This window comes from Tamandua tetradactyla, chromosome 5 (genome assembly GCF_023851605.1).
Source record: "Tamandua tetradactyla isolate mTamTet1 chromosome 5, mTamTet1.pri, whole genome shotgun sequence".
NCBI classification, from domain to species: domain Eukaryota; kingdom Metazoa; phylum Chordata; class Mammalia; order Pilosa; family Myrmecophagidae; genus Tamandua; species Tamandua tetradactyla.
Window position 1 is genome coordinate 6,637,019 of NC_135331.1, and position 27,795 is coordinate 6,664,813.

The window sequence follows — 27,795 nt, forward strand, 5'->3', positions numbered from 1 at the left end:
TTTCCTCTGATTTCCAATAACTTGTTCCTCACTTCCTTCTGAACCCTCTTGGCAGCATTTTAGGTTCGTTTATAGAGAAATTGTAGGTTTACAATAAAAGTACACAGAAAACACAGAGTTCCCCTATACCTGCCCCATCTGTAACATTTTGCATTAGGGTAGTACTTTAGTTACAGTTGATAAGAAAATATGATTATAATTGTACTATTAATCATACTCCATCACTGACATTAGGGTTTGCAGTGTTCTACAGTCTTCTGATAGTCTTTGTCTTAAAATGTTTGTTCTAGCAACATATATACCACCTAAAATGTACCCTTTTAACCACATTCAGATAAATCATTTAGCAGTATTAATTACATTCACAATATTGTGTCACCATCACCACTATACATTACCTAAACTTTTCCATCACCCCAAACAGAAACTCTGCACCAATTAAGAATTAACTTCCTATTCTCTCCCCTCACACTGGCCCCTAGTAACCTGTATTCTAGTTTTTTGACCCTAGGGATTTGCTTAAGCAGCAGCATTTTTAATGTCTGGATTTCTACTAACAGTTCACAATAATTTAGGATTTCTCGCTGATGATTTAGGATTTTTCTATAAGGCTGCTCGCTTACTTCTGAGCCTTCCCCAGCAGCATCTTTAACATCCAGATTTCTCCTTATAGGTTATTCAAGGCAATCAAGGCTTTCACTGTCATTCTCACAGCCTCCACCCACTGCCTGATTCCATCTGTACTCTCACATTTAAGGGATTTGTTATGGCAGCACCCCACCACTAAGAACCCACATCTGTAGTAGTTTTCTATTGCTGCATTTAAAAAGCTCCACAAACTTAGTGGCTTAAAACAATACCCATTCATTAGTTGACAGTCCTATAGGTCAAAAGTCCAGGCATTAATGGATGCGATGATGGTAGCACAATAATTGAATGGAATTAATACTACTGAATTATACACTTAAAAGTGATTAAAACAGGACATTTTGTGTTACATATATATTACTATAATAAAAAGTTAAAATAAAAGAAGTCCAGACAAGCTCAACTGAGTTTTCTGCATAGGATCTCACAAAGTTGGAATCAAGGTAGCAGATGGGCTGGGCTCTTGATGGGAGTCCCAGGGAGGAATCCATTTCCAGGCTCATTGAGGTTGTTGGCAGAATTCAGTTCCTTAGGGCTGTAGGACTGAGTTCCTGTTTCTAGCTGGGTGTCAGGCAGGACCTGCTCTCAGCGATCAAGACTGGCACATGATCTTCTCAATCTCCAATGCCAACAATGTCAAGTTACATTGCGCTTCCACCTTGCCTCTCTCGGATTTCTTTTTCTGCTGCTAGCTGGAGAAAACTTTCTGATTCTAAAGGGTACATGTGTTAGTTCTGGCCCACCCGGATAATCTTCATGTCTTAAGGTCCCCCGATTTGGGATTTTAATGACATCTGTAAAATCTCTTTGCAGCTGTACCAGATTTGTGTTGATTGACTGACCAGGGCATAGGGACCCTGCAGGCACCTTTAGAATCCTGCCTGCTACAATATGTGTCATTTCACTGAATTCTTGGGATGACTCTATTCAGTAGTAGTATCACCCCCAGTTCATAGATGAGGAAACTAAGGAATAGAGACGTTAAGTAATTTGTCCAAGGTCACAAACTGTAAGTGGCAAAGCCACAGTTAAAATCCAGGCAGCCCTTATTCCAAAAGTGACCCTTTAAACCATTGCACTGCACTCCATGGACACAGGGTGACATTTACAGGCAGGGGAACTGAGAATTAATAACATAGGAATGAAAAGTAGGGAGATGGGGAATGAGGAATAACTACATCCTAAATGCTGGGCCTGGTTGGAAATACTTCTTATGCATTATTTTATTTAATCCTAACTACTACACTATGGGGTAGAAACCATAATTATTCCCATTATAATTTTCTCATGTCAAAAGTGCTAGTAATTAGCCAAGTCACTCCCACCTGAACCCCAAGCCCCATCTGTCATGGCCCACTGTGGATACTCCTTCCCCGAGGATGGGCTCACCCCCTCCCTACCATAAAGACCCACAGTCTCCTCCAAGAGTCCCTCCACTCTTGGACTCTAACCTTCTGCTGGAGGCCACTGGGACCCTCCAGCCCTTGACCTGGCTCAGCTCCGTGTCCGAGATCTCAATCTGCAGAGGGAGTCGGGGCGCCCAGACAGTAACCTCTAACTGGGAGGTGAAGTGCTGGTGGGTGAAGTTCACGATCGTGTCCACTTTGCTCTTCATTTCCTTCCCATTCACAAAAATGGACTCACAGTTGTTGGAAACCTTTGGAGAAGGGGTAGAATCGTGAGATGCATCAGTAGGAAAAACATAAGAAAAGCTCCCAAAAATGAAAGTTCATGACCCACAGCAGCCCTGCTTTATTAGACATTGAGACGACCATGACTCAGAGAGAAGGCAATTTGTAGGTGCTAATCAGTGACAGATACTAATAAAAAGACTCCAGGAAAACCATTTTGTATTCCTCAGAGCTGACAAGTAGGACTATAAACATAATTTAATGGAGTTACATAACCTCTGTCACCACTTCGGTGGGTGTTTTCTCCTTTACCTTACCTTTTTGTGTACGCAACCCTCCACTAATCAAACCCCAGGTGCATCATATTGCATTTCTTGTGCCATATTTGAAGATGCATAAAAGATGGCCATATGTTACTAAAATATTTCAAGTCATAAAGAGGAGCCTTTCTGAAAACTCAAGACAGCTTTGTACTAGATTAAAATCCTGGTAGGCAAAATGCTCATGGAATGCACTAGAAACATGGATGTAATTATTTTTGCCCCATTAAACCATAATTTTGTAGCATAAAAGAGAGGATGTAGTATTTTCATTATGACCTTTTGACTCAGAACTTGGGGGCTTTCTCTAACATGTAGGCATTTGCAAGTTAAGTCTTAGACAATTTAAACCCCCATTTCACTTCATAACTTCCTGATAAGCAAGTAAAATGTTGATGCCTTTCTCTCCTGGACCATCAGGAAAATGTCTTCTGCGCATCTAAGCTGGGAGAGGAAGGAAGGAACAAGCATCACTTTATGAGCAGAAGACACGAAATTAACAATCATCTCACCAGAGAATCACACAACTGCAAGGGCTCCACTGTCTCCTACAGGTGAGGAGACTCTGGCCCCAGGAGCTGCCATGACTGGCTCAGGTTGCACTACTCTTTTAGGGGAGCACTGTCAGGCTCAAGCTCCTTGAAGGGCTCCCCAGCTCGGCAAATGGCATCATCACAAAGCCCCACTGAAAGCCACAAACTTGGTTTATCTCAAATAAATTATCCCTTCTGAGCCTCCCACATATATCCAAACACCTCCTAAATGGCTCAAGAGACATGTCAAGAGTATCAGGATAATCTTGCCAACTCCAAAACCAAAAAGCAAACACAGAATTATTTGAGATAAATTATCATGACCCCCCCTCCACTGCAATGGCACTTAAATGAATGTCCACCCATGAGGAGACAGAAAAGATGAGCCTCCCATCATCCAACAATTGTGTCATATAACTCAGTAGTTTACTTGGAATAAAATCAAAGACCAAACAGAAAATAATGAACAGGACACTGAAAACTCCAGTCACAGAGAAGAAACCTTGGCATTTCCACTTTCAAGGTCACCAATGTCTTCAGTTAACCAACCCTACTTGGAAGACCTACTGAAATGATGTATCACAGTGAGCTTATCTGCCCGCATCTGAAAGCCTTCCCACAATCCATGAAAGAGTGGCCTTCACATCATTCAGGTCTGAGCCATACATGCCAGCCACTTTGCTCCAATACACCCATACTCCTTCCTCTTTTCTAACAGTACTAAGATTTTATTCAGATAATCCATTGCCCTCCAGGCAGCCATATGCCTCACCAAGTCAACTATTATAACCCCACTGTCCCTGCCAGTGATTGGCTTAAGGACGAATATGTGACACAATTATGGTCACTGAAGTGTTAGAAGTCTGCTGGGGATTCTAGGAAAGGATTCCTGCCTATAAAAAGTGATGCACAGAAAGTGTCCTCCTCCTCTCCCACAGGATGTTGTCACATCAGATGTGACACCAAGAACTGCTGCAGTGACCCAAGGACCCGGACGGACTGGCTGAGGACCAGGTTAACACAGTACAACAGGACAGGGAGAGGGTAGGACAGAGAGATGGAAGGAACCTGGGTCCTGGATGACCTGAACGGGCCATTGGGCTAACCACCCTGGAACTGCCCGACTTTGAGACTTATTAGCTGATTGTTCTGTTGTTGTTGTTAAAGCTATTTTGAGCCATGATATTTGTAATCCAAAGAGCATTATAAATAATATAAGACCTCAGCTCAAATGTCACTCCTCTGAAACCCTCCCACGTCAATCCTAATTGAAACCTGGCAGCCCCCCTCACCTGGCCACCCTCCATCTGTGTCACACCATTTCACTGTATGCGCTACTTATGCACATTATATTAATGATATCACTACATCAAATTATGTTACTTTCACTATTCCTATTGCTATGTCACATGACTTCCCCTACAGTAATTACCCCAGACTGCTCTGGCTACGTCACCCTACTTAATTTACTTCACAGTCCAGATCCCTGCCTGGATAGTCTTGCCTGCATACTTGTTTCTTGTCTCTCTTCGCTACTCAAAGGTAATGTCCCTGGGAACATGCTCATGGCCTCCTGTTAGCTGCCATGTCAGCGGCAACCAGCACCGCGTGTGGCACAGAAAGTGTCTGATACCTGGCTGCTGAAAGTGTGAATATGACACAGCGCTAAGTTACCTCTGGGCCATGGTCAGCCCTGTGCACCCCAAGCCACAGGTGGGTAAGAAGAGGATTTAGACAAGGCCACGTGGTCAATGGCTTTGGGAAGAATGAGGATCATTTCCTGTATCATGAATGGAGGCAGACTGAAAGAAGAAACAAACAGCCAACTGTCGAGGACATTTAGGATTGAAATCTGATGAATTTGAGACCTTGAATTCCCAGTAATGAATGTGGCCGTTAGAGTAGGAATTGAGGTTTCTGAGTATCATGCCACACAGTGAGTAGGGGTGTGTGTGTGTGTGTGTGTGTGTGTGTGTGTGTGTGTGTGTGTGTGTGCGCGCGCATTGGTGAGGGCAGAGGATATTGGGAGGGGACAAGAGACAAAGGGGGTAATTATCCATCAGAATCCCACCATTCATCTCAACAATACCTTTAGCACTTCTGCGCCCTAAGAAGAGCATGGAAAACCAAGGGCTGTGAATTCTCAGAGAAGAAGAGCTGAGAACGGGAACATGGAGATAGGAAACAGTTTTGCCATGCTAGTCTGAGAGCAAGTGTGAGACAGCTTGTAAATGTCCTGTTGGGGCAGCCAGCTTTTGAGGTGAGTATTTGCACTGTCAGATTACACATTGGCAGCCACATTACTCTAGGGTACAGGGTCAAAGAGGGGCTTTCCAGATACAAATATGTTCTCCCTGGGGATCCTGTAAGATATATCATTTATTTCATTTTCTATTTAGAAAAGAAGCATGAGTTTAAAGTGTGTAACAGCTACTCTCAGAATGTGCCGCACCAGTGATCCATTTGTCTGCACTGAGGGAAACCTGTCCTGCACTCTGGGTTTTCCCTTGTGACCCCTCTCCCAACCTCAGAAATGCACTCCTATGGTAGAAGGAAGAAAAGCTAAGAACTAGCTAGTATGTTTGCCACAAATTCACACATACACACACACAAATGCTGAAATTCCATATTAGGATAAGTAAAAGGAATCAAAACCATATGGAGAAAAGAAAAAAAAAACTTTCATTCAGTTGTCATCAGAATCAAATATTTGCACTGTTTGAGACGCAATAGGAATACAAAACAATATTTCTTTTATCTTAAGTTTTCATAATTTGCAGGAACATAAAAAGAATAATACTGGCTAGCATACACTGAGTGCTTTCCATGTACCATAAATTATTTTAAAAGTTCATCTACCTATACAATAAAAAAGGTAAAAAATAATATTTAAGCCTTCTAGCCTCCTATATTCTGGAACAGCTGGAAGGAAAAATCTGAGAGGATCGTACAATCTCTGGGATCTGTCCTGTAACTACTTGTTGAAGAGTGCTTTGAAAACTGTTGCTTTTTTATTTCTTTGCTTTGTATGTATGTTACACTATACAATAAAAAAGTAAAAAAACAAACAACAAAAAAAACACAACTTCAACTAGAACTATACCCTTGAAAGCCTTTAAATCACTCTGTACATAAAGCTGTTCTGTCCTCCTGTTTCTGATGGAAAACTTTGGCTGAGAAGAGGCCGCTCATCCCGGGCAACACAGCTAGTGAAGGGCAGGACAGGATTTGAACTCAGGCGCCCTGAATCCACACTGCCCTCATGCACTGCACTTCACTCAATGTAGGCTGGACAGAGAGAAGATGTGGCCCTGCTCTCTAGAGTTTAGGCTGATTGGGAAGAACAAGCCCTAAACACACACACTGGTTTGTCTGTTTATCAGCCTTATTTTCCATAAACTGTATCCATTTAAAGTACACAGTGCAAATGAGTTTCCACAGGGTGTAACTAGAAACCACCTCCACAATCAAAACAAGTACACTGCCAGCGTCCCACAGGATCCCAGGTGCCTCTTTTCAGTCTACCCTTCTCCCTGCCACTGGATAAGGCAAACACCAACCTGCTTTCTGCTACTACAGGTTGGTTTGCCTTTCTCGGATACCACCTAGATGGAATCTCCGTTGGCCCACCCTCCCTCACCCAGCATGATGGTTCTAAGGCCCGCCTACATTGCTGCATGGCTCAGTAGGTGCTGTGGCTCTTTCGCGTTCCTCCCACCAGAACAACGGAGGAGTTTCTACAGCAATTTAGCCTGCCCACTTCATCACTGCAAATGCAGTTTCCCTCAGGGCAAGGTTCCCACATCAGGAAGATAGCCTGTGCTGGTGATGTCTTCCGAGTCTGAATCCCCACTAAAATATTCCTGCTTTCATACACCTTCCTGAGTGCATTTTATCCTGAGTTCTCAGCTGAAATTTGCAAAAAGACTTTTTACGGCATTTACCCCTCCATAATTGAGGCCAGTGTTTTAGTTTGCTAGCTGCCAGAATGCAATATACTAGAAACGGAATGGCTTTTTAAAAGGGAGAATTTAATGAGTTGCTAGTTTACAGTTCTAAGGCCAAAAAAATGTCCCAATTAAAACAAGTCTAGAGAAATGTCCAAAATCATCCAGGGAAAGATACCTTGGTTCAAGAAGGCCGATGAAGTTCAGGGTTTCTCTCTCAAGTGAGATTGCACATGGCAAACACAGTCAGGGCTTCTCTCTCAGCTGGAAGGGCACATGGCAAATACGGCGTCATCTGCTAGCTTTCTCTCCTAGCTTTCTCTCCTGGCTTCCTATTTCATGAAGCTCCCCGGGAGGCATTTTCCTTCTTCATCTCCAAAGGTCACTGGCTGGTGGACTCTCTGCTTCGTGGTGCTGCAGCATTCTCTGCCCTCTCTGAGTCTCTCTGAATCTCTCATTCTCCAAAATGTTTCCTCTTTTATAGGACTTCAGAAACTAATCAAGACCCACTCGAATGGGTGGAGACATGTCATCCCCTAATCCAGTTTAACAACCATTCTTAACTAAATCACATCAACTAGGGAGATGATCTCATTACAGTTTCAAATATACAGTATTGAATAGGGATTATTCTACCTTTAAGAAATGGGATTTATATTAAAACATGGCTTTTCTTAGGGGGCATACTTCCTTTCAAACCAGCACAGCCAGAGTCTTTCAAGTAGAGCCCCAAGGTGAGGCAGAGGGGCCAGGAATGGCAGCCAGGGACCGTGGGCTGGGACCGAGCGACCTGCGCCTCATCCCTGCTCTTCCATCCCCATGTCTGAGCCTCAGATTCCACATCGGGGAAGCTCAGGGGACCTAAACCATCCAGCTCTGACCTTCAGCCATCAAACATTTGGAGGATTTAGAAGCCAAGCTCAAAGTCCCAGTGTATTTTGGCATAATGTAACCTTTCTCTGACTGTGATCCCTGAGCTGTACAAGAAGAATGTCATTCTTTCATTCGTTCAACAAATATTTGTTGAAGGTCAGCTAAGACTGATGAACTGTCCTAGGTGCTGAAGATTGAGCACCGGGTACCACAGCCCCACCCCCACCCGTTGTGAAATGGACCATCTAATGGGGGGAGAAGCAACAATGAAAGAAATATGAAGACCTGTATAAGGTCAGACAGTGAGATGGGCTAGAAAGAAAAATAAAGCAAGGATAGAGCATAAACAGAGGCAAGTGATGCTAATCCAGTGGGCAGATGGACAGGGACACCTGGGGAAGGGTGACAACTGAGTGGAGAACTAAATGAAGGGATGAAGGGAGTCATGTAGAAAGCAGAGGAAGAATATTCAAAGGAGAGAAACCCAGGAAGTGCAAATGCCCCAAGACAGGTGTGCCCTTAAGACCAATGAGGCGGGCTGGTTGGCTGCAGGCACGTGAACAGAGAAGGTAAAATTTAGATCAGAGAAGTAGCCAAGAGTTTGGATTTTACTCCAATGAGTAAGTGTAATAAGATGCTTGGGAGAATTCAGAACAAAGAAATGACAGTCTATAAAAATATTGAAATCTTTGACAAGACTTAGAAGGAGGAGGTGCATTCAGAACCCATGGGGTCCATCCAACAGGAAAACAAAGGGCTCAGACTTGAGTGGTAGTGAGGGAGATAAAGAGAAGTGGCCAGACTGAGGCTGCATTCTGAAGGCAGTGTTGGACAGGATGTGGTGAAGAAATGGATACTGGACATGAGAGAGAGGAAACAATGAAGGGTGACCTCTTGGTTTTGGCCTAAGCAACCAGAACAATGAGGCCACCACTGCTGAATTAAGGGAAGGCTGTGGGAGTAGGGGATTTGGTGAAAGGAGAGAGAATCAAGAGTTCACTTTTGGAAATGTTAAATTTGAAATGCTTGTTGTATGTCCAAACAAAGATGTTAACTAAGAGATGTGATATACAAATACAGAGTTCATTGAGAAAGATTCGAGCTAAAGAAATAAGTTAGAATTATGCTAGTATAGAGACAGAATTTAAAGCCATAAGACAGCGAAAAAGACTTGGTTTACACTTGAACTTGGCCAACACTTAGAAGTGGTGAATAAAAGGATCCAGAAAAGGACATTGAGAACATGGGGCTTTTTTTTTTAAAGGAAAGCCACAAGACAGAAGACAAGTAATGAAGGCGTATCAAGAAGACAGACTAGCGACTATCAAATGCTACAAAGAAGTCTAGCAAGGTGAGGACTGAGGGTCGACTGTGGAAGTGGGCACGTGGAACCCCCTGGGGACCTTGGCAAAGGGAAGTTAATGGAAAATGGTGGCAAACACCTGATTGCAGTGGGTGCAAGACAGAATGAGAGATGGGGGAGGAGGGTAAAACAGAGAGCTTTTAACAAAATTTACCATAAAGGGGGACAGAGAAATGAGACAAGGAACAATAACACCTGTTTCAAAAGGTTGTTGTAAGTATTAAATAAGAGGATCTACAAAAATCATTTAGCATATTGCTTGGCACCTGGTGAGTGCTTAAAAATAACCCACTTAACCCACATCACTCACAGTGATGATAAAAGTACATAAAAATAGCTGCCACATAGGATGCCACCAGAGCTGCTTCACATTGGCCATTTACTAGAATAGTGGTCAGATAGCAAGTGCTTTCCCAGTGCTGACCACATGTCCAGCTCTTCCATGCTAAGCAAACATGAGTTTTCAGCATGAATGGTTGTCTTAGTTGGCCAGAGCTGTTACAATAAAATATTACAAGCTGGAAACTTTCACAGTAAACAGCAGGAATCTATCAGCTCACAGTGTTGAGGCTAGAGGTCCAAAATTGAGGTCTCCGCAGGCCATACCTGCTCCAAACTCCATAGTGCTGGGTGGTAGCCTTCTGGCAGTGAGTCTTTGCCACTGTCATGTGGCCATCTGTCTCCTTCAGCCCCCTGTGACTTCTACTCCTGCATCCAAATTTCCTCTGCTTATAAGGACTCTGGGCCTATGAGATGTTGGCCCAGCCTGCCTCAGTTTGCCTTGCCTTAATAAGTAAGATCTTCACAGATATTGCTTGTCCATTCTACCTTCATAAAGCTGGCATTAGAGATATAGATAACCCCAATCCTTTGTCCTCTAATTGCTTTTTTGTTCTACATGTTTCCAATTAGAGATCTTGGGGGTTCTGAGATTCAAAATAACTTTAATTTCTAGATTCTAAGCCCCCTGAGAACTGCAAGGACAGATGGACCAAAAGTGCAGAGGAAAATTTAACTTCAAAAGTGGGCTTTGTTCATTTAACCTTAGCCAGTCACCACGCTCTTGGCTCTGTGCAGCTCCTACCTGCGCCCAGCAGGTTCTTTGTGCTGCCTAGTTCTTCTGGGCAGAACTAGGCAGGTCTGGGCACCCCTTTGGCCATAGGACCTCTTCCTTTCCAGGGTCTCTCAGTAGTTGATTCCTTCTCATCAGTAGTTCTCAGGTCAGACAGACACGAGCTCCCTCCAAGAGACCTTCCTGCCCGAAGCTCCCCCTCAGGCATGCCCAATCCTCACACCCTCTTTTATTTCCCTTACAGAATCATCAAGGTCTGGAGCTGTCCTGTTGTATCTAATGGCTTACATATTTACTGTCTGTCTCCCACTGAAGAAAGTCAGCTCCCTGGGAGCAAGGGTTACGTCTGTCTTGTTTCCTGCTGCTTCCCTGGTGCCTGGCACATGTCATCACTCAACAGGTATGTGTTAAAGGTTTATCCACCTGGCTCCCATGTGCTCAGCATGCAGTGTGTCATAAACATCCCAGGGTCCCTTATTTTCCAAATGGTGATGCCTGGAGATGGAGAGCTGGCCATTGCTAATTGTGCACAGGGAACCTAAGTATCTTCCCAGACAACACGGCACAGGGGCTTCCACGGCTGCCTTGTCACCCTAGCAATCCTAAGGATTCTGGAGGGCAGATGTGAGAGGCTCTGTTGCCTCTGCTTCCACGATGTCACTGTGAAGAGGTGGTGTGAGGAGACACAGAGTGAACCCATTTCACAATGACAAAGGGGACATCTGTCATTTGAGTGGCCTGGGATCCTTTCCCCCTCTGATAACAGCATACCAATTGTCCTTTGGAGTAGAACCTTTCAACCACTTTCCCTTTGGAGCTGCCCCCACCTCGGGAGAGGTCAAACTGCTCTGGCCTGGTCAGTCAGTGAATTCCTTCCCAAGAGGTACAGGTCTCAGATGGGGGTGAGAGGGGTGGGGGACGTGACTCAAGATGGAAAAAATGAGACTCAGTCCCAGGACTTTGTTAGAAATGCTGGAGCAAAGATATTCTCCTTCTCCTGGGAAGTTAGCAGATTATATTCTCAAAGCATCGGTGGCCAGCTTGTCAGAATAGAATAAAGTAAAAGAAAAACAAATCCGAGAAGCATGGAGAGACATAATTCTGTCAGTGCTGTTTGGGTACCTGGATGCAGATGCACCTGAATTAGTTTTACCTTTTCATCTAATCAGACAATGATTTTCTATTAAATCAGTTTGGACTGAATGTATGCTACTACATTTTTTTCAAATGCTGCCTAACTTCGGCAGAACAACCATGTACTTGTGGTGACCAAATTCATTCATATTAAAAATTATTTAAAAAGAATCTTTAAGACATAGCAGAGCTCCTGTCCCCAAGAGTTCCCAGATAATGCTAAGCTGTCATTGGTCAGAGGCCATCCCCCTGAGACATAATTTTCTACCCACTCCCAGGGACAAACAAGCATTAAAATACCACCTTGACAACTGTTTTCTCTAGAACATTACTGAGCCTTAGTTAACATTACTATTTGACTGTGAGCAAGCAATGTAACCTGAGTCCTAGCTTCCTCATCTGTAATATCATTTAGCCTTTACCTGCTACAAAGTCATCATTTACACATAAAATACATGTCTTTTGTTTTTCTCAATGATCCATGCAAAATTCTACTGCAGTTGAATCACATTTAAATGGCAATTGTGTTCTAAAGTTAGCCATTAAGATAAAACTTGTATCCAACCAAAGATATGCCTGAAAATCTCTTGAATCATCCATAAGGCTTGGTATTCATGCTTCTGAATATAAAAACATATGCAATAATATGCATGCATAATGAATAATATATATATAGTTGTATGTAGCATAATTGCATAAAGGAATGGTATTTAGAAATCACTGAATTATTTCTCACTTGAGCAAGTTTATAGGATTCCAGTTTGTTAGTTACTCCTGATTTGTGTCATCATCTTCTTCTCTAATATTTCAGTTCCTCTAATTTTTTAGTTCCTCTAATATTTCATTAGTCAAAGGTTTCTTGGTGGCCCTCAAGGTATTCTTCAATATCTTCCCAAAGAGAAAAGGGCAATGAAGTCATCCCTGCCCACTTGCCTGGAGGCGAGAATAGTAAATCTCATCCACCGAGTGGATGGGAAACCCTTACAATCACCACACACTTCTTCCCACAGGGTACACCGATGGGTACAAACTTTCACTGCACAAGGCAGGGTAACTGAGAAAACCAGACTGAAAGACATATCATTTCTACGTATATGAATACCTAAGTAGCCAAATGTGCACATATAATTTTATTTCTGGACAAATGCACATAGTTGAATTTTGAAGAGTTAAATGTCCACAGCTCCAGCCCTTTGGGCCCTTTGTATGATTCTGAACGCAAATGCAAATATTGGGACTGAAATCAAGTGGAAATGTTTAGGCCTACTATCAATGATACAGGATGCGCATATGTTAAGATTATTATAAAATGAATATATGAAATCAAACACTTCTCAGAGAAAGGTCCAGAATAATCCCACGGACCCTGGCTTAAGGAAACTTCTGTCTACCTTCCTCTCTCCACACACTAGGACTTACCACACTGACACTCACTACTTCCCCCTCCCCAGCCCCTCCCAGGTCATAATGCAAATCCTCTGAGGACAAGAGTGCTACCATATCAGATTTTCTGCAGCCTGGGGGTGGCACATGGTAGACACATAAGAACCGTGTAGAATAAGTGAGAGTTCATGTGGTCTGCCCAGGATCCTGCATCCAGGGGCTGACAAGTCCCGTGCGCCCCTCCCTAGCCTGCACCAGCACTGAGTCATCCATCAAGGGCCCCTCCAGGCTGAGCCCCTAATTCTACCCTTCAGGTTCTGACCTGACCTCTGCACTCAGCTCCATTTCCCTCCCATCAGTCCCTCACGCGTTCAGCTTGTCTCCATCCTGGGACCACGGTCGTCCCGGGCTATTTCTCCTTTCCAGGCCCAGCACTCGGCCCATCCCAGCCAGCGTGGGCAGAACGGAGACCACTGCGCTTTCCTCCCACGCGTGCCACCTACACACAGGATCTCGTTCAGGATCTAAAAGTCTTGGTACTGAGGGCGACCCCGGGACTGTGTGATTGACACCCACGCGGTAGGGAGGTAGCCGAGGACACGGTCCCAACCTTAGGCACAGAGAGTTCCCAGCGAGTCTGAGGCCAGACCCAGGCCAGGCCAGCGATATTATGTGCTAGGCTCTGGGCTGGACTCTGAGGATACAACGTGAATCAGAGAGAGGACAGACTCATACGCACATCATCATAAGGCACCGGGAATGGTAGAACAATAAGGTTTCCACGGTGCCAACACGGTGGCCGGGGTTCACGGGCTGCCTTCAGTCCAGGAGGACGAGAAGAAGGGGCTGCAGCTGACCTCATCCCCAAAATGAGTTGGGATGCCTGGGACATCTCCCTCATGGCGGGTTCCCTGGCACCCCTTCCCTCCGGTCCCCCAGCTGTGTCACCTCTATGGAGACCAGAAGTTCTAGGACTTTGTCCCTGGGGAAGAAAGACCTGCCTAAAACAGTTTCAACAAGGTTTGATTCTGCCTTCACAGACAAATGTTACCTAAAAAGCCCCTTAGCAAGGCCACCCCAGGCAACCTTGGCCCCAGATAAGGACTTGGTATAAAGTTGAGCATATGCTTATTTGTGGGTGTTTTCATTTTATCATTTTATCCCTTGACATTGGGAGATTTAAAAAGTGCCACATGTTAGCTTAGGAAAAGATCCAAGCACTTCGTATTCATCAAATGGCACCCCAGAAATGATTGAGAATTGTTTACTGGAGAAAGCCCAGCATGCGAGGCCCCCAGCTCCTCGCACCGGCCCAGATGCAGACATGGAGCCATGGGAGAGCCGTTACCCTGAGCTACTTTGGCACAGGTGCTGGAGCCACAGCTTAGGAGTTTGGGGGTTGCATATAAATGAATCACATAGAAAAAAAGCATTTTGGCAGGATAAGCAGATTCTCAAGGGAAAGAGAGGGAGAAAGAGAGCATGTTTTCCAAACTTATTTTGAAATTGCTTCTGGAAAAATACTTTCAGAAAAGAAACTTCTATACAAGAAAGCTGCATATTGTGGATTCAAGGTGAAAAATCAGTAGCTGAGAGTTTATCTCTCAGACTCCAGGAAAAGAGAAAATGTAAATGCAAATGGTGGCTTCTGGACCACAAACAGAAAGTAGAAAAGAGGGATTTTCAAAGGCCCAAGCTAAAATGACCTGGCAGAGGCAAATGTGTTCCCTGCTGCCAAGAGAAGGCTGGATGTCCAAACTCACAAACCACCGAATATTTTCAAAGAGACCCAGCAATGGGCATGCAGACAGGCTAAGCGGCTTATACAGGAAGACGTGAAGCAGCAGGGGGGCCTCAGTCACACAGAGGGGCTCTCAGGACCCACCCCTGCCATGGACTCCAAGTCCCTGCGACGTGGGAAGGGCTGGATGGACTTGCTGGCCATAAAAATTCAGGTTCTGCACAGGCGAAAGAAGACATTGTCTATATTTTGGAACTGCACCTATTCTTTGAGACCAAAGGAAGAAAGGTTTATTTTGTCCAAAGCCTAAATTATCTCTAGCACGTAATCTAACCCAACCTGTCTGAACAGCTCATTTAAACAACTGAAATACAGGAAGCCCAGAATAAGAATGAGGGCCTTTAATCCTGCATAGCTTAATGTAATGCCTGAATATATCCTGGAATATATTAAGCAGATAATCAAAAAGTATTGGCAAAGTCCCTTGAGGGATGGGAGATGAAATATGAAACTTTACCACCAGGGAAGCCCCGATACTGTGTTCTTGATGCTTGCTCTTGTAAAGCTAATGTTTGTAGTGGAGAAGCTTAGACTACCTATAGGCATGCCTAAGGGTTACTTCTGGAGGACCTCTTTTGTTACTCAGATGTGGCCTCAGTCTCTCTAACCCCAACTCTGCAAGTGAAATCATTGCCCTCCTCCTTACATGGGACATGAGATCCAGGGATGAAAGTCTCCCTGGCAGCATAGGAGATGACTCCCTGGGATGAGTCCAGCCCTGGCACCATGGGATCAACAATTCCATTCTGACCAAAAGGGTGAAAAGAATTACGAAAAATAAGGTATCAGTGGCTGAGAGAGTTCAAATAGAGTCAAGAGGCTACTCTGGAAGTCACTCATATGCAAGCTTCAGTTAGACATTCCTACCTATCATAACTTGCCAACTTCCAACCAAAAACATTCCAGTCAATCCTAAAGAATACCTAGGGCAATATATAAGATTCCACAAGGCAACTCTCCAGAAACCTACAACCTCCAGATGTGTCCTGGACCAGGTAAGTCCTGAAACCGAGAGGGTCTAGCCTCTCCAGAACATCAGCTAGATCAATCTCCCTATCCCATGTTATTGACAGCCCCTTCCAACATGAAAAACTTAGAATGGGCACAACTTAAATATCTCTAAAGAGTAGGAAAAAGTGTAAAGGTGATGGTGGAGTTATACAGAGGAGGTAGGTTGTATTAGTCAGGGTTCTCTAGAGAAACAGAATCAATAGGGAACACTCGCAAATATAAAATTTATGAAAGCGTCTCATGTGACCACAGGAACACAGAGTCCAAAATCTGCAGGGTAGGCTGTGAAGCCAATGATTCCGACGGAGGGTCTGGACGAACTCCACAGGAGACGCTCGCCAAGCGAAGCAGGAAGAGAGCCTGTCTCTTCTGAATCCTCCTTAAAAGGCTTCCAGTGATTAGATTAAGCATTGCTCATTGCAGAAGACACTCCCCTTGGCTGATTACAAATGGAATCAGCTATGGATGCAGCTAACATGATTATGATTTAATTCTATGAAATGTCCTCATCGCAACAGATAGGCCAGCACTTGCCCAACCAGACAAACAGGTACCACCACTTGGTCAAGTTGACACATGAACCTGACCATGACAATCCACCCCTTGTCAACTTGGCAGTTACCATCTTAAACCACCTTAAACCATACCTAATTTCTAAGTAAAAAATGATAAAACACACATTTTTTTCTTTCACCTAACAATACTCAACTGTCCTGCATTCAACTGGAAACACATTAAATCAAATCCTTGGGTAACAATCATTCTTAAACTTGATATCTTACAACTTAAATAGTATAACATGAACAAAGCAGCATTACAGTCCTCGTTTCTGTAACTGATCACATGGTCGAAGTTCATATTTATCACTACCTTCTTCCACTACCCATTCCATGTTCCCTTTACCCTCAGCAAGCACTTCAGCTGGCTGTGGTTCCGTGCCTGGTGGGGTGACCAAAACGTTCATTCCTGAAGTTTCAGAGCCATTGGTAGTCCTGCCTGGATTGGGTTGTTGCAGTTTTCCATTAATTTTAATCACAGGGTATGGTGATACTAAAAGATACCCTAGGGGATCTCCTATATTCTAAGAAAACTCTTCTTTACCTCCATTATGTAGTTGCAGTCCTACTTCCCCGATAGTCAAGGTCAATCACCCCAGACAATAATGTAATCCCCTTCATGGCTTGTTGATCCAGTGGCATAAGTAGCCCAAAGTGACCAGGTGGCAGTCTTAGATTCCAGTTCAATGGAACCATTGTTGTTTCTCCTGGCGGAAGCACTCCCCATTTTGGAACTAAAACCTGTAGACCAGCAAAGCTCAGGGTAGCAGGGACAGGAAGCAAAAATTTTCCTAGTGGATCACTAAGGGCAATAGTGAGTGGTACCACTCCCATTTCTACCCGTTGGTTCCTGGACCCATGGATCCTGGCTATGGGAGAAACAGCACCATACAGCAGACACTGATTCAGAGCATATACAGCTTCCTAGAGAACATTATCCCAGCCTTTCAAGGTATTGCCACTTAGTTGGCACCGTAATTGAGTTTTCAAAAGGCCATTCCATCATTCTATCAATTCAGCTGCTTCTGGATGATGGGGAACGTGGTAAGACCAGAGAATTCCATGAGCATGTGCCCATTTCCACACTTCATTTGCTGTGAAGTGTGTTTCTTGATCAGAAGGAATGCTATATGGAATACCATGATGATAGATAGGCATTCTGTAAGCCCACAGATGGTAGTTTGGCAGAAACATTGTGTGCAGGGAAAGTAAACCTATATCCAGAGTATGTGTCTATTCCAGTTAGAACAAATTGCTGCCCCTTCCATGAAGGGAGTGGTCCAACGTAATCAACCTGCCATCATGTAGCTGGCTGGTCACCTCGGGGAATGGTGCCATATCGGGGGCTGAGTGTGGGTCTCTGCTGCTGGCAGATTGGGCACTCAGCAGTGGCTGTAGCCAAGTCAGCCTTGGTGAGTGGAAGTCCATGTTGCTGAGCCCATGCATAACCTCCATCCCTACCACCATGACCACTTTGTTCATGAGCCCACTGAGCAATGACAGGAGATGCTGGGGAAAAAGGCTGACGTTTTGGGTTTAACAAAGGAGTATGATTGCTGAATCATTATATGATTTTTTTCAGTCTCTAGTTACCTTAGAGCAGATGGAAGTAAAAACCTAAAATTATGGAATTGTAACCCTTACCAAACTCTGAAATCTGTTCTACAATGAATTGTTGTGCTGTGCTGTGAAATTATTTTCTTAACTTTGCAATTGTATAGTTTAACATATAAGCAAAGCAAAGAAACAAAAAATCAATAGTCTTCAAAGCATACCTCAACAAGAAGTTACAGGACAGATCCCAGAGTTTGTCATGGGCCACTACCTGATCCTCTCAGATTTTTCCTTCTAGCTGCTCCAGAATATAGGAGGCTAGAAGGCCTAAATATATTTTTATTGCCACAATTGAAATTTTTTCTTTCTTTTTAGTGAAAAATAACATATATATAAAAAAGCAAAAAATTTCAAAGCCACATTGCCAGGGAAGTTCAAAGAACCCCAAGTACTGTTGGCAGCCCGCACTGAAGAACCATAATCTTTGGGGAGAAAGCACCACCATCCTGACACTTAAGTTAGGGACTTATCTTAGCCTTAAAACTGTGAGCCAATAACCCCTGTGTCTAAGCCCACCTATTATGTATTATTTGTCGTAGCAGCCTGGGAAGCTAAAACGTGTTTCCATCACCAGCTTCAGAGAAGTGGCTTAGAGATTTCACCTAATGGTAGAAGAAGGCTTAGAACAGAGAGCTCTAAAGCTCTCCCAAAGGCAGTCACATTATTTGGAAGAGAGTATGGGGAAATTCTTACCTAAGGGCATTATAAAAACAATGGAGATATTTGTGGTGACAATTAAGAGGGAAACAGTAGCTTCAGGAAAGCAACAAGCTAAACCATAGGCCAGTTTTCCAGAGAGAACTAGATTAAAACAGCCAAGAAGAGCCCCACTGAGGTCACTACAAACGTTAAATACTAGCCACCAAAACCTTCCATGCAAAGGGGCCCAAATGTAATAAATAAGACTGTGGAATAATTTAAACCCAAGACCAAAGCTGAAAATGTTAGAATAATCAGTGGGAAATTAGTGGAGCTTAACAGCAGGGAATGATACCAACAGAGACAACTTAATAGAGAGATCAAGGAAAAAGTCACTGAGAGCCCCATGAAGTTCTGAGGAGCTGTCAGAAGCTTCATAATGCAGAGGAAACAGGTATCGACAGGATAGTCTGGCTGGTCACTAAACAAACAAGTAAGCAAAAATATCAATAAAAAGCCCTGGGGTAGGGGTCAGTACCCAGGGGTATAGTATATTATCTAAAATATCAAATTTTGAATAAAAAAAATCGTAAGACATAAAAATAAATAGGAAAATGTTAACTATATACATGCAACTGAAACTACTTGTGAAAGGGCCCAGGTGTTGAATTTAACAGACTTAAGAGCTGCCATTATAGATCTGTTGAAAAAACTAAAGGGAACAGTGGTTAAAGTAGTAAAGTATGATGACAATGCTTCATCAGATAGAGAACATAAATAATGACATAGAAATTATCAGAAAAAAAGAATAAATTGGAAATCCTGGAGTTGAAAAGTACAAAAACTGAAATGAAAATTCACTAGAGAGGCTCCAAAGTAGGTGGGTGCTAGCAAAAGAACAAAGCAGTGAAACTGATACAATGATCAAAAATTGTATACTTCAAAGAACAGACAAAAGAAGGATGGGGAAAAATGAACACAGCCTAAGACAAATGTGGATCATCATTAGGCAAGCCAACATATATATAATGGAAACAGCAAAAGGAGAATAGATAAAGGGGTAGACAAGGTATAAGAAGAAAAATAGCTGAAAATTTCCCAAATTTGATGAAACTCATTAATTCACATGTTAAGTAGCTCAATAACCTCGAAGTAAGATAAACATAAAGGGATTCTCACCTTGACACATCAATGATGAAAGCCAAGGGCAAAGAGAAAATTTTGAAAGCAAAACAAAAGGCTCATCACATACAAGGGAATACCAGGATTAATACTGGCTTTTCATCCATAACAGATGAGGCTAGAAGGCAGTAAAATAACATCTCAAAGTGCTCAAAGAAAAAAGAAGTCTGTAGACCAAGAATTCTACATCCAGAGAAATTATTTTTCAGAAATGAAGGCGAAACAAAGATACTCCCAGATAAATAAAACAATTCGTTCCTAGCAAACCCATCTTATAAGAAATACTAAAGGAAATCCTTGACTAAAGCAGGGGCCCCAGACTGTAATGTGAATCCACGTGAAAAAACAAAGAGCACCAATAAAATTAATTATTAAAATGTGAAAAGATGCATGTCTTCTCTTAATTGATTTAAAAAGCAGTTGTATAAAATAGCATATATATATAATTGTATAACTGGGCTTATAATATGAATAAATTTAGTATATTTAACAAACAGACAAAGATGACAGGCGGGATCAAAGCTGTATTGAAGTAAGGAAATGAAACCAGATGTTAACTTGAATCAAAAACAACAAATGAAGAAAACCAGAACTGGCCAGTAAAAGGGATAATATAACACATTATATATACAAATTTATACTTAGTCTCCTGTCCTCTCTCAACTTCCAATCCCTCATACTGTTGCCAAAATCACATTTCTTTTCTGTTAATATTCTAAAATAATCCTCCAGTCAAAAGCTTCTCAAATGACCCGAGGATAAACGCGAAGTCCTCGGACTAGCTGAAACAGCTACTACAGCCTAGCCCCATGTGCCCTTCCCATCTCACCTCTACCCTGTTCCCACGATCTCTGCCAGGGTGCCAGATGGCTCCTTCTGCCAGGAGGATATTTTTTTTCATGAACTGCCTCGGCATTCGATAGAATTTGAATACTCCGTCCCCTTCTCTTCTGAAGTTGCTGAATAGAAGGACAATCTGGAGGACTCTGAGAGCTCCTTCAAAACCATCTTTTTAAAAAATCGTAAAAGCATTCATGGACGTAATAAATAGTGTTGAATATATAAGAGTCTAGTGTTGTGATCTAGGAGAAAGCAGAGGAGGGAGAGAGATGATCCCTGATGGGTGATGCTGGTGCTAATATATAACATACTTTAAGAGGATGAAAGTGGAATGTCCTTTGCAGCGCCAGGATAATCAGAAATCATAGATCTTTATCTGCATGCGGTAGGCAGACAAAGTACCTCCACTTCTATCTGCACGATGAGGAAACTGAAGACAGATATGCCAAGTGCCTGCTGGGGAAGCCAGCATCAGAGGCAAAACAAGGATGAAGGAATGCCCGTGACTCCAGTTCAGTGTCCAGGGTCCTGCTTGACTCTTTGATTGGAAATTCCAAATTTTTAAGAAGAAAAATAGCTGAAAACTTCCCAAATTTGATGAAACTCATTAATTCACACGTTAAGTAGCTCAATAACCTCGAAGTAAGATAAACATAAAGGGATTCTCACCTTGACACATCAATGATGAAAGCCAAGGGCAAAGAGAAAATTTGAAGACAATTAAGACCAAGCCATAATCATAGCAGTTATGACTATCAAGTGCTGATTGCATACTTTGTGCAAGACCCTCTACTAAGCATTTTAAATACACATATATTATTTATTCTATATCATTTGTATAACTCATATATGAAGCCAAAACACACTTGCCCAGTTTGCCTGAACTACATCCCTTTTGCCCTCGCCATAGCTGTCATGCAAGGCCTGCAGTCAGAGCTGGCAACTGCACATTCTCAGTATTGTTCTACCACCCCACGAGGCTGTCCCCAAAGGCACAGGGGAAACACATTGCTCGGTGAGCAGCCTGCCGGCACAGGCGCTCTCAGCACAACTCCTGCTCACTGCATAACTGCACTAGTGCAGAGAACAGCTCAGATTGTAACCCATGTACTTACTGAATGTAAAGACACAAAGGATATGAGGCAACAGTTGACATACTCATCTCTCTGTGCTCGGGACCATATGTCCTGGGAAGCGACATGGGTGAAACCCTTGGTGGCAGCAATGGCTCTCAGTGATCCAGGGTTTTGAAAGGTAGTCACTGGGCCAGCGCCCTTCACCTTAAAAGAGGGCTTGTGTGCTGGTTTGAAAGGATTTATGTACTCTAGAAAAGCCATGTTTAACCCTAATCCATGTTGTGGGGGCAGCCATTTCTTTTAAACCTTATTCAGTAGTGTATGTTAGAAGTTTGATAAGATGACTCCACAGAGATGTGACTTGCCCAGCTATGGGTATTAACTTTTGAATACAGGAAGATGTGACTTCACCCATTCCAGGTGGGTCTTGATTACTAGAATCCTTTAAAAGAGGAAGCATTTTGGAGAAAGCTTAGAATGATGAGAGTAGCAGAGACATGAGAACTACAGAGACCACCAGCCAGAGACCTTTGGAGATGAAGGAAAATGCCCTTGGAAGAGCTTCCTGAAAATTCCTGGAGAGAAAGCTAGCAGACATCATCGTGTTCGCCATGTGCCTTTTCAGTTGAGAGAGAAACCCTGAACGTAATCAGTCTTTCTTGAGTGAAGGTAATCTCTTGATGGTGTCTTAATTTGGACATTTTTATAGACTTGCTTTAATTTGAAGATTTTCATGACCTTAAAACTGTAAACTGGCAACTTATTAAGCTTCTCTTTTAAAAAGCCATTCCGTTTCTGATATATCACATTCTGGCAGCTAGCAAACTAGAACAGTTTGGAACACTGGGCTTTAGAAGTGGCCATAATGATACATTTGGGAGAGAGGCTTTTTAGGAAAATTAACCCAACCCTGCAGGTAAGTCAAAAGCAGTGCACTGAAACCTGAGATTTTTCTCTTAGCATTTTAAGTCCAACCTTAAATAACGGCACTGATTCTACAGCCAACTAATTCAAAAGCAATTCAGAAGATGTAATCAGAAAAGGATGACTAAATTAAGTATAAGATTAGACACTGTTTTTTACCACCAGAAGCACATCTTGCTCAATAACCAGTCAGAAGCCAGCATGCCTGTTTGTATAATGGGTGAGTTGTGCATCCGTACCATTCACTCCCCGAAAAATCGTGCTTCGTTCTTTTTAACCAAGACAGAACGTACGTCTACCAGCTGTGAAAGGCAGCTTTGCTTTCTGAAAGTCCTTACTGGCCAGCTGACGCACATCACTGAAACACTCCTGAATTACTCGGGCAAAGCTCCCGTGTATTTGGGGGAGATATGGGAGCTACTAGAGGACTTCGCTCACCCATGTTCCTCATGTCTCTATTGGGACAAATAAAATAACTCTTGGAGACAAAATGAGTCCCCATTCTTCTTTGTGATTTTCTTTTTATGTTTACTAGATCCTAACAGGAGTGAACATCCCTATAGACCCCAGCCCTGCCCCATCCCAGCTGACCGAGCTAAACCCAAATTCTCACCTCCCTGTGCAGCTGTCTCTTCATCTGCAAAGCAGAGATCCCGAGACTCAGGCCTCCGGGGGTGTGCACCATATGAACTGATGCACAGGAAGGGCTCAGTGGAGGCTACCTGTTATCACACATGAAGCCTGTCTCCGGAGCTGACCTTGAACAGCAAATTTCCCAGGAACCCCAGAGAGCAGAGCTGAACCAGAGTAAGAGCCCACATCTACCGGGCCCCACTGCAGTAAAGGCAATGGTGTCACCTTCTGGCATGAACAAGCTGCCCCTCTGGACACATTCCCTGAGTGAACAAAGATGGCCCAGCACACTCTCCACGCCGTGGGAAATGGGGCCCACAGCCCTGGCCTTTAAGGCACATGGGGGAACAGCGCAGCAGATGGAGGTGGATCCCAGGGAAAGATCAGCTGAGTTCCCGCTGAGGGTGGAGGGCACCCTTTCATCTCCCTCCAGTATAGGGGTCGCGGGAGCTGGGAGAGGTCAACCAGATGCGACCGCTGCCCTCTGGATTCATCCATCACTCCACATAACCCTTGAACAAAACGTTTTGCTTGTGATATTGTTGCTCTTAAATAACTGAGGACAGTTCAAGTTTAGCTGCAATTGAAACACGCCAACTTCTTCTACCCAGGCTAGGTGTGCAAATGAGAAGCCATAAAACGGAAATGTGCACACGCTCGCCGCCCCATCACCCCCTGAGTACCTCAAGAAGAAAAGCTATCCCTATGGGGTCTTCCAGCGTAAACCTGCACTCAAGCTGGCACGTCAAACCCTGGAGAGATGGTCTCACCCTCTGAAGGACCCTGCTGGCTCCGAGCTGGGAGCGCCCGTCACGGGCACTGCTGTGATCTGAGCAGTGTTGTCCCACCCATCCAGACAGGATGGTCAAGGAAGTGACCGCAGGTTGAGCCTTGTTGCTTCTGGATGTTAATTTTTGGAGGTTTTTTGAAGGTCCTGTGCCAGGCACTGTTCTAGGTGAGGGAGAACGAGCAGGGAGGGAGAGCGCGGGAAGCCCCTGCCCCGTGGAGCTGCCAGTCTAGAAGGTTTTCCACAGCTTGTCTGTCGTTTAAACCCAGGAGGTCATCTAGGCTCTCGTCCTACTTCAACCCTGATTTCTGACCTTTCTCTCTTTGGACCTAATTACTGGCTATATGATGTCAGGAGAACAAGACCGTGTGGGAACTCTTGCCCATGTACACTCGGTCAGTCACCATGCTCAACACGTGAGATGTGAGAAGCTGCCCAGGGAAGGGGCAGCTACAGCGTAACTCATCCCGGCTCCCTGAACCACGGTTTCCTGGGCAGGGATGAGCAACCATGGACCCACCACGGAAAGGCGGGGCATGCCAGACCTAAGAAGACTGACTGACTTCTGTATTTAAAAAAATACTTTCATGCTTAAGCAGACACATATACAATCAGCCTATGTGCTCCCACTTAAGCAAATGCTTCCAGTTGTTGGGGGCGCTTTCATGCCCTGGTTAGCATGTCTGCCCCAGAAAGTCCATCTCCTACTCTGGCTTATGGTTAATAACTTCTGATCCTAAGACACAAACTTCCAGACCAGAAGCCTCCCTCCCATTCATTCTGCTAGAGACTACTACTGAGCTCCTACCACACGGGGTAACCCTTCGATTCTTCAAAGTCTTCATAAACAGAGGTGGCGCACATATGCTGAAGTGACCCCTCCAAACACAACCCACACTTGGAGTCCAAGGCAAAGTTCTTCCTTTGTGATTTTCCCACCCATTTTCTGTGAATTTACATGCCAGAGTTAAAATAAAAACAGAAACCAAAAAGCATGGCCCCAAAACTCTGTTATCTCCCAAGCTATCTAACACTGACTTTCAAAATAGAAAAGAAAAAAAACTTGTTTTCCTATACAAATAGCCTCATATCAGTAGGATTAAGGACAAAAATTACATGATTATCACAATGGACAGAAACAACAAACTGGCAAAATCCAACAACTTTTCATGATAAAAATACTCTAGAACTAAGAATTGAAGGAAACTTCCTCAATGGGATAAAGGGCACATATGAAAAACACACAGCTAACATCACATTCAATGGAGTAACATTGAGTGGTTTCCCCTAAGATCAGGGACAAGACAAGGTGCCCGTTTGCATTCTTTTTTTTTTTTCATTTGCATTCATTTTTTTTTTTTAATTTTTTTTTATTAATTAAAAAAAGAATTAACAAAACAATTAGAAATCATTCCAATCTACATGTACAATCAGTAATTCTTAATAACATCACATAGTTGCATATTCATCATTTCTTAATACATTTGCATCGATTTAGAAAAAGAAATAAAAAGACAACAGAATAAGAATTAAAACAATAATAGAAAGAAAAAAAAACAAAAAAAACAAAAACAAAAAACCTATTCCTCACATGCAGCTTCATTCAGTGTTTTAACATAATTGCATTACAATTGGGTAGTATTGTGCTGTCCATTTCTGAGTTTTTATATCCAGTCCCGTTGTACAGTCTGTACCCCTTCATCTCCAATTATCCCTTCTCTTTTTTTTTTTTTTTAATTAACGGAAAAAAAGAAATTAACCCAACATTTAGAGATCATACCATTCTACACATGCAATCATTAATTCTTAACATCATCACATAGATGCATGATCATCATTTCTTAGTACATTTGCATTGGTTTAGAAGAACTAGCAACATAACCGAAAAAGATATAGAATGTTAATATAGAGAAAAAAATAAAAGTAATAATAGTAAAATCAAAACAAAACAAAACAAAACAAAACAAAAACCTATAGCTCAGATGCAGCTTCATTCAGTGTTTTAACATGATTACTTTACAATTAGGTATTATTGTCCTGTTCATTTTTGAGTTTTTGTATCTAGTCCTGTTGCACAGTCTGTATCCCTTCAGCTTCAAGTACCCATTGTCTTACCCTGTTTCTAACTCCTGCTGAACTCTATTACCAATGACATATTTCAAGTTTATTCTCGAATGTCCGTTCACATCAGTGGGACCATACAGTATTTGTCCTTTAGTTTTTGGCTGGATTCATTCAGCATAATATTCTCTAGGTCCATCCATGTTATTACATGGTTCATAAGTTTATCTTGTCTTAAAGCTGCATAATATTCCATCGTATGTATATACCACAGTTTGTTTAGCCACTCTTCTGTTGATGGAGATTTTGGCTGTTTCCATCTCTTTGCAATTGTAAATAATGCTGCTATAAACATTGGTGTGCGAATGTCCGTTTGTGTCTTTGCCCTTAAGTCCTTTGAGTAGATACCTAGCAATGGTATTGCTGGGTCGTATGGCAATTCTATATTCAGCTTTTTGAGGAACCGCCAAACTGCCTTCCACAGTGGTTGCACCCTTTGACATTCCCACCAACAGTGGATAAGTGTGCCTCTTTCTCCGCATCCTCTCCAGCACTTGTCATTTTCTGTTTTGTTGATAATGGCCATTCTGGTGGGTGTGAGATGATATCTCATTGTGGTTTTGATTTGCATTTCTCTAACGGCCAGGGACATTGAGCATCTCTTCATGTGCCTCTTGGCCATCCGTATTTCCTCTTCTGAGAGGTGTCTGTTCAAGTCTTTTTCCCATTTTGTAATTGGGTTGGCTGTCTTTTTGTTGTTGAGATGAACAATCTCTTTATAAATTCTGGATACTAGACCTTTATCTGATATATCATTTCCAAATATTGTCTCCCATTGTGAAGGCTGTCTTTCTACTTTCTTGATGAAGTTCTTTGATGCACAAAAGTGTTTAATTTTGAGGAGTTCCCATTTATTTATTTCCTTCTTCAGTGCTCTTGCTTTAGGTTTAAGGTCCATAAAACCGCCTCCAGTTGTAAGATCCATAAGATATCTCCCAACATTTTCCTCTAACTGTTTTATGGTCTTAGACCTAATGTTTAGATCTTTGATCCATTTTGAGTTAACTTTTGTATAGGGTGTGAGAGATGGGTCTTCTTTCATTCTTTTGCATATGGATATCCAGTTCTCTAGGCACCATTTATTGAAGAGACTGCTCTGTCCCAGGTGAGTTGGCTTGACTGCCTTATCAAAGATCAAATGTCCATAGATGAGAGGGTCTATATCTGAGCACTCTATTCGATTCCATTGGTCGATATATCTATCTTTATGCCAATACCATGCTGTTTTGACCACTGTGGCTTCATAATATGCCTTAAAGTCAGGCAGCGCGAGACCTCCAGCTTCGTTTTTTTTCCTCAAGATGTTTTTAGCAATTCGGGGCACCCTGCCCTTCCAGATAAATTTGCTTATTGGTTTTTCTATTTCTGAAAAATAAGTTGTTGGGATTTTGATTGGTATTGCATTGAATCTGTAAATCAATTTAGGTAGGATTGACATCTTAACTATATTTAGTCTTCCAATCCATGAACACGGTATGCCCTTCCATCTATTTAGGTCTTCTGTGATTTCTTTTAGCAGTTTTTTGTAGTTTTCTTTATATAGGTTTTTTGTCTCTTTAGTTAAATTTATTCCTAGGTATTTTATTCTTTTAGTTGCAATTGTAAATGGGATTCGTTTCTTGATTTCCCCCTCCGCTTGTTCATTGCTAGTGTATAGAAATGCTACAGATTTTTGAATGTTGATCTTGTAACCTGCTACTTTGCTG

The 27,795-nt window shown here is 42.8% G+C and overlaps 1 protein-coding gene and 1 long non-coding RNA gene across 4 annotated transcripts in view; one reads left to right on the plus strand and one right to left on the minus strand.

Annotated features, from left to right (window-relative positions):
• The window catches only part of LOC143683499 (uncharacterized), a 52,680-nt gene extending 41,869 nt beyond the window's left edge, over positions 1–10,811 (plus strand). Inside the window, exons 2-3 of the long non-coding RNA XR_013175492.1 lie at positions 9,217–9,303; positions 10,632–10,811. This is a non-coding gene — a long non-coding RNA (uncharacterized LOC143683499). The remainder of the gene's footprint in view (positions 1–9,216; positions 9,304–10,631) is intronic.
• Positions 1–27,795, minus strand: part of TMEM132B (transmembrane protein 132B) — a 403,264-nt gene that overhangs the window by 16,190 nt on the left and 359,279 nt on the right. For 2 of the 3 annotated variants that reach the window (XM_077159552.1, XM_077159553.1), the window contains exon 6: positions 2,100–2,305. In XM_077159552.1, the coding sequence (XP_077015667.1) occupies positions 2,100–2,305 (206 nt within the window). Of the gene's footprint in view, positions 1–2,099; positions 2,306–20,537; positions 20,869–27,795 lie in introns of those variants that run through there. The other variant, XM_077159554.1, reaches the window with a different exon arrangement.